General features: G+C 39.0%; 2 protein-coding genes across 6 annotated transcripts in view; one reads left to right on the top strand and one right to left on the bottom strand.

The window, feature by feature from the left end:
- LOC110458107 (mucin-12-like) overlaps window positions 1–6,418 on the top strand; it is a 9,888-nt gene extending 3,470 nt beyond the window's left edge. Inside the window, exon 2 of the mRNA XM_021509683.1 lies at window positions 1,145–6,418. Coding sequence (XP_021365358.1) covers window positions 1,335–4,592 — 3,258 coding nt within the window. The 5' untranslated portion in view covers window positions 1,145–1,334 and the 3' untranslated portion in view covers window positions 4,593–6,418. The remainder of the gene's footprint in view (window positions 1–1,144) is intronic.
- The window catches only part of LOC110458105 (kinesin-like protein KIF13B), a 333,374-nt gene that overhangs the window by 167,704 nt on the left and 158,869 nt on the right, over window positions 1–6,801 (bottom strand). The window lies entirely within an intron of this gene.

Raw genomic sequence — 6,801 nt, 5'->3', positions numbered from 1 at the left:
TGTAGTACCTCTGAGTCTGGAGAAGAAGATTTTTGAAATATTGATTAATTTTCCCTTTGGGGCCCCACCCTGGCCCCAGGGGTCGGGGTAGGAATCCCAATTTTACAATTTTGAAGCCTCATCTACCAAGGATGATTCTGACCAAGTTTGAAAAAAATCCATCCACTGGTTCTTGAGAAGAAGTTGAAAATGTAAAAGTTTACGCACGACGCACGACGACGGATGAAAAGCGATTAGAATAGGTCACTTGAGCAAAGCTCAGGTGACCTAAAAATGGTAATGTTAGAACAGACGGTGTGTAACCTGGCACTGAAAGGTATTACGTCACTTTGTAAACACAATGGATCCAGGTATTGTAATTTGTTCAATTTACTGAAAATAATTCTAATCAATTTTTTTCATATGTTTGAACAAAGATTGTTTTTATGTTAGCCAAACTCACATTGATCAAATATATGTATTGATTTGTCATCAGATCGTTGAAGGGAGGGGGAGGGGGGTCGAACATATACCAATCAACCAATTAGTCTAGGTCCCAGAAAGGCTTTGCTTTAGTCTGGATCCCTTATAGGCTTTACTTTATAGGCTGTATCTAATATGAAGATTGATTTTAGGAGTGTTATACTTAAGCCTGCATGTTAGTTACGTGGAGTGTAAGCAGACATAATATTGAATTATAACCTGTGTTCCTCATTATCACCATCACACGGATATTGTTGAAGTATTAAATCATAAATAGGTAAATACCACACCAGTCAGAGTCATGCAGGAACGTTTTGGATCCAAATTTGATCGAGAAATGTTTGAAAACATATTCAAGTTCAAAGTGTAAATTAGAAATAAATATAGAAATGTTATGAGTATATATTAAAGTTTAAGCATTTTAAATCCAAAATAAGTATATATTCCAGTCTATAGTGTTTAAAACTGGAGAACAATCAGGAAATATTTTTAACTATTCAATTTTCATGTGTTTCAGCCAGAAATCATTATAAGCAATGTTTAGAGTATAAGTTCAACTATTTTGGATTAGAGTTAATTAAATGGTACTTTAAGTACATATTCTTGATATAATTAGGTATTGATTACAACATCATGAACAGGTATCTCGAAGCTACTATTGACGGTTTCTGTTTTATTTCAGGTCTACAATACAGACCAAGACCAGGATTCAAATCTGAAGGTGTCAACTATTGGACGATCACCAGGACAATCTCACCAACAAATAAAACATCAGCTTTTCACTGCAATTACTATCAAGACATGCAAGGCATTCAGTGAAAAGTGAATCCAACTAAAACTGTTACCAAAAGGTCATAAGAACATTCCACATCATGTCGGCCAATGAAATTGTAACCACAGCGACCACCTCCGAGGTCACCTTATCTGTTGTCATGGTGACAGTACTGGTCCTCCTGGTGGTTTGTAACCTCTTTATGTACACAGTGAAACGCATGCTCACGGACCCTAAGTTCTGTTTACGTCAGATGGTCCAACGCTACACCCAGAAAGTTCCTCGAGTTCGGGTCTTAGAGGTACATCCCAAACCCAGGACCCCGTCCCTGATTGGGCACAGCCATGCAGACCTCATATCCTTGTTATCTCATTCAGCTAACCTACAGCTGGAAGGTATATCAAGAGAAACAGCTTACTCTCCCACATTACAGCTTGAAAGTGCAACAAGGGAGACAATTCATTCTTCTTCACTACAGGACGACAGCATTACAAGGGAGATTACTCCTGTATATACGAAGGATGATACATGGGAGGCAGCGAATATCAACATGACTATCAACTGTGAAATGCAGAAAGTTGAGTTCATACAGGAGGATGTGAGGAAACAGGTCATGTCTGATCCTACTGACATACAAAATATGACAGACAGCAATTTACATGTACCACCATCAAGAAAACATAAAGAAATTCAACAACCAGTAGAGGAAAAGAAGCAGAAAGAAAATGGACAAAATACAAAACATACTGTACCATTCTCCTCCAAAGTTTTAAATTTGAATAAGGATAAAGTACAATCTAAAATAGCTAACAAAGATAACAGATCTATATCCAAGGGAGACAACTCATTGACAACACCATACTCTGATAGTATGAATTTAACGTCTGACAAAAGGACACCTGCAACAGCAAAGGTTGGAGGTGTCAGACCTAGAAAGCAAATATCAGGACAGAAAGAGGCTGCTGTGTCAAACAGTGTTGTGACGCAAGAACAGTACGCCACAAATGTGAAACAAGAGAACATTGTAAACGGAAACCGGGAGAATGAAGGACATAAAGATGGCGCTAACGAGAAAGCTATAGCAGGTGATGTACTTATAAAGACCAGTGGTCCCGTGGTACACGTGGCAGACATCAACACTTCATCAACTATTATACGCTGTCAGGAGACTGTGTCTAAAGGCTGTCAGGAGACTGTGTCTAAAGGCTGTCAGGAGACTGTGTCTAAAGGCTGTCAGGAGACTGTGTCTAAAGGCTGTCAGGAGACTGTGTCTAAAGGCTGTCAGGAGACTGTGTCTAAAGGCTGTCAGGAGACTGTGTCTAAAGGCTGTCAGGAGACTGTGTCTAAAGGCTGTCAGGAGACTGTGTCTAAAGGCTGTCAGGAGACTGTGTCTAAAGGCTGTCAGGAGACTGTGTCTAAAGGCTGTCAGGAGACTGTGTCTAAAGGCTGTCAGGAGACTGTGTCTAAAGGCTGTCAGGAGACTGTGTCTAAAGGCTGTCAGGAGACTGTGTCTAAAGGCTGTCAGGAGACTGTGTCTAAAGGCTGTCAGGAGACTGTGTCTAAAGGCTGTCAGGAGACTGTGTCTAAAGACTGTCAGGAGACTGTGTCTAAAGGCTGTCAGGAGACTGTGTCTAAAGACGCAACTTCAGGGTCAAAATCTCAACCTGTTTCCAATATTGAACCTGAAACAACTAATGGTTCCAACATTGGTCATGGAACAGTGCCTGGTTCTGACATTAATCATGGAAAAACCTCTGGTCCAAACACTGGACCTGGAACGCCAACTGGTCCCAGCACTGGACCTGAAACACCAACTGGTCCCAGCACTGGACCTGAAACACCAACTAGTCCCAGCACTGGACCTGAAACACCAACTGGGCCCATCACTGGACCTGAAACACCAACTGGTCCCACCACTGGACCTGAAACACCAACTGGTCCCAGCACTGGACCTGGAACACCAACTGGTCCCAATATCAGACCTGGAACACCAACTGGTCCCAGCACTGGCTCTAGAACACCGACTGGTCCCAGCACTGGACCTGAAACACCAACTGGTCCCATCACTGGACCTGAAACACCAACTGGTCCCAGCACTGGACCTGGAACACCAACTGGTCCCAGCACTGGCTCTGGAACACCAATTGGTCCCAGCACTGGCTCTAGAACACCGACTAGTCCCAGTACTGGACCTGGAACACTAACTGAGCCAAGCACTGGACCTGGCACAATCTCTAGATCTGATTCTGAAATTGGACAGATAATACTGACAAACACCTATGATACACCTGTGATTAAGTTCTTCAAGGAAATGAAAAGTGAAAGTATAGAAACACCAGAAGAGATGACGATCATCAAAGGACAGGTTACAGGAGAATCAGAGGGGATGAATGGACAAACAAACAAACAAGTGGGGCACGAACAGGGAGGAAACCCAAACCTGTCAGAGGTAAACAATTATAGCAGAGGAAATAGAAATACAGATTCTGAGGCAGAGATAAAAGGGGGACAGATTGTTACAGAGAATGGAACAGATGAACAAAGTATCAAGGAAATCTGTTCTACTTCAGAAAACGATGAAAGAGAATTACAGGATAAACAGATTTACACTGGAAAAACGGACAGAGAAATTCCTAACAAGATTGAGTCGGAAGTACAGGATCTTGTTAACGAAGCTACAGGAAACCAAATGACTGGTGCACCAGCGGCAGCTGACACCAAAGACAGTATTAAAACTGATAAAGAGGGAAACACAGAAGGGACTCCGATCAAGTCTGGAGTAGAGGATCAAAAAGGTGAAAGTGATAGCTACAGAAAGATGAATAAGCTTTCAGAAGAAGCTAGAGAGGGCGACACAAGCATAAATACAGACATTGAGAGAGAAATAGAGACTGCCACAAATAAAAAAGAACAAACAAAGACAGAAGAGATAGAGGAAAAAGATCAAGTGCAATTATTGAGTGAAAGTGATAGTGAAATCAAGACAGAAAAAGAAAGGAAAGAAGAATTGAAGGTATTTCTTAACACTGAAAGCAAGAATATAACGAAAGGGGTACGGAATGTGGAAGATTCAAAATCATCAGTGGAATCAGAGGTTGAGAAAGACCTGACAGAGTATATTAGATCTAACACAATGGAAACACACGATAATGTTGATGACAAAGTGGAGGATGAAGTTGTTGATGAGAAAGTTGGTGATAATGATAAGGTTTCATCACTGAAGGATGCCAAGCCTACAACAAACAACAAGAGCAGTAAACAGGAAGTAGTAACAACAAAATCACAGGCCGTCCGGGCCAGAAACATGGCATCTAAACGCAACGGCAAACGCTTCAAACAGCTCAAACTAACACATTAACAGTGTGATTATCAAAGTTGATATATTGACCTTAGGAGATGATTACAAGTTAATATCTTAACCTTAGGTGATGGTCACAAGTTGATACTTTGACCTTAGGAGATGGTCAACAATTAATATCTGTATTAATCTTAGGTGATGGTCACAAGTTAATATATTAACCTTAGGTGATTGTTTTCAGTTAATACATTGACCTAGGTGATGGTCACACAAACCAAATGGTACAAGTTATTATATATAGACTTAGACTGAGGTTGTAAGCCAAAGGTCACAGGTTAAGACATCAGCCATTTAAAAAGTTTTACATAAGCAAGAACATTACAGATTTTACTTGCTCAACTGGAAAAATCTCAACCAATGATATGAAACAGTTGACATTAAATTCACCAGGAAAGTGTGGCTTGTCCAATTCAGTGAAATACAACTACAATACTGATTTATTTTATGACTGTGTTATTGAATATCAACCTGGACAGTTGAGGTTAGAAAAAACATTTACAAGTTTAATACTTCTGGCAATATAAATCAGATAATTTATTATTATTAAACTCCTGGAATGCAAAAAGATAAAAAAGATTTGTCAGTGTGACCTGATAGATACTTGGTATCAGAGACTTAACAACAGATTCCTACTTCTACAATCGTGTGTGAGATATAGAGGGAGGTACAATGTTCCTACTTATACAATCGTGTGTGAGATATAGAGGGAGGTACAATGTAACATCGATGCCCTAAATAACTTTACAAAACACTCCACCCTACATTTATCTGTTATCTGATAACTATAATGTAAAATTCATCAAATATTTCACCTTTATACTTTTTTGTTTTTAACTTTCTATTCAGAAGGCTTCTGTTACAATATTTTCAAATCAAAATTGCTTGTTCAGAAATCTTTTAAGCATATATGGATACAAAATGTCATGATTGGTTTTACATTACCTTGCTGTGGATTTATCCCTGTAACTGTATACATGTATGTGGAATACTTACCTGAGATTTCATGATAAAGTAAGGGGCTTTGTTGGATTCTGTGGGAATTTCATAAAAACCATGTGACTCTTAATTCGAGGAGACCATGAAACTTTAAAGAACACCATGGGATTCTGTGGGACACCGTGGGACTCTGTGGGACACTGTGGGACTCTGTGGGACACCGTGGGACTCTGTAGGACTCTACTAAATTTGTTTGTTTTATTGTTTTGGGAGGGTGCATGGACGCCTATGAGACAGTGGAACTCTAAATAACTCTATGGAACTTTATAGGATTCTGTGGGTTTCTATGGGATACTATGGAACTCTACAGAAATATTAGGCACATTGTGAGTCTAGGGAAATCCATGGTACTCTGTCCCACATATATGTTCACAATAACGAGGTAATAAAAAGGTACATTTAAACTTGCTGGTTAAATTCGGATCCACATTTAGTTTTTTTTTTATCTTTACAAGGAACTACATACTTTAAAATAAGAATGAATAATTAGGTAAACCATTTATACTGATACTACTGAAAAAATGACTTCAAGTGAATTTTGGCTAGTTAAATTTTATAAAACAATAGTCTTTATCTTAATATATTTATTGTAAGTAAAAACAAAGGAATTGGACAAAGAGATTAACCTAAAATATAAATGACCTCAAACTGCTTTGTTCTTTTAGGCAATTTAACAATCATTTTGATACACCTGGAAAAAGGAACCTTTCTTAAATTCACCATTGTTTTATTAACGGATCTACAATGGAGAGAAATGAATTCCTGTCAGTGCATTATGACTATAACATTGTTTTTCTTAGGAATTTTCAATGGATCAATAAAGTACTGAGATAACAGTATATTGAGTCATCTTTTTGTGTTCTAATACACTTCAGATCTCATTTAATGTGTATGAAGCTGTACTAGGGCCATGGTGTTTCTATATGTGGATACAGAATGAATGCTAAAACAACTTAACCCACTTTAGTGCCAACATTATTATATATGATACATTTTCAAAACTATGATGATAGCTAAGGATTCCTTTCCCACGGCAATGTTTTGTTGTTTTTATATACAGTAACCTCCCCTTAATTCAGCTTTGGTACGCACAGCTGAGTCAGGACACTTCCATTGACCAGGTAATTCAGATGGTTATAGAGCAACATTATCAAAATCAGAGATCCACGGTCCAACAATCCTGGTCTAGGTCAGAGCTCCCCCCCCCCCCCCC

This window comes from Mizuhopecten yessoensis, unplaced genomic scaffold (assembly GCF_002113885.1).
Source record: "Mizuhopecten yessoensis strain PY_sf001 unplaced genomic scaffold, ASM211388v2 scaffold9431, whole genome shotgun sequence".
Lineage (NCBI taxonomy): Eukaryota > Metazoa > Mollusca > Bivalvia > Pectinida > Pectinidae > Mizuhopecten > Mizuhopecten yessoensis.
Note: the sequence above shows the minus strand (reverse complement) of the source record. Positions and strands in the feature narration are given on the sequence as shown.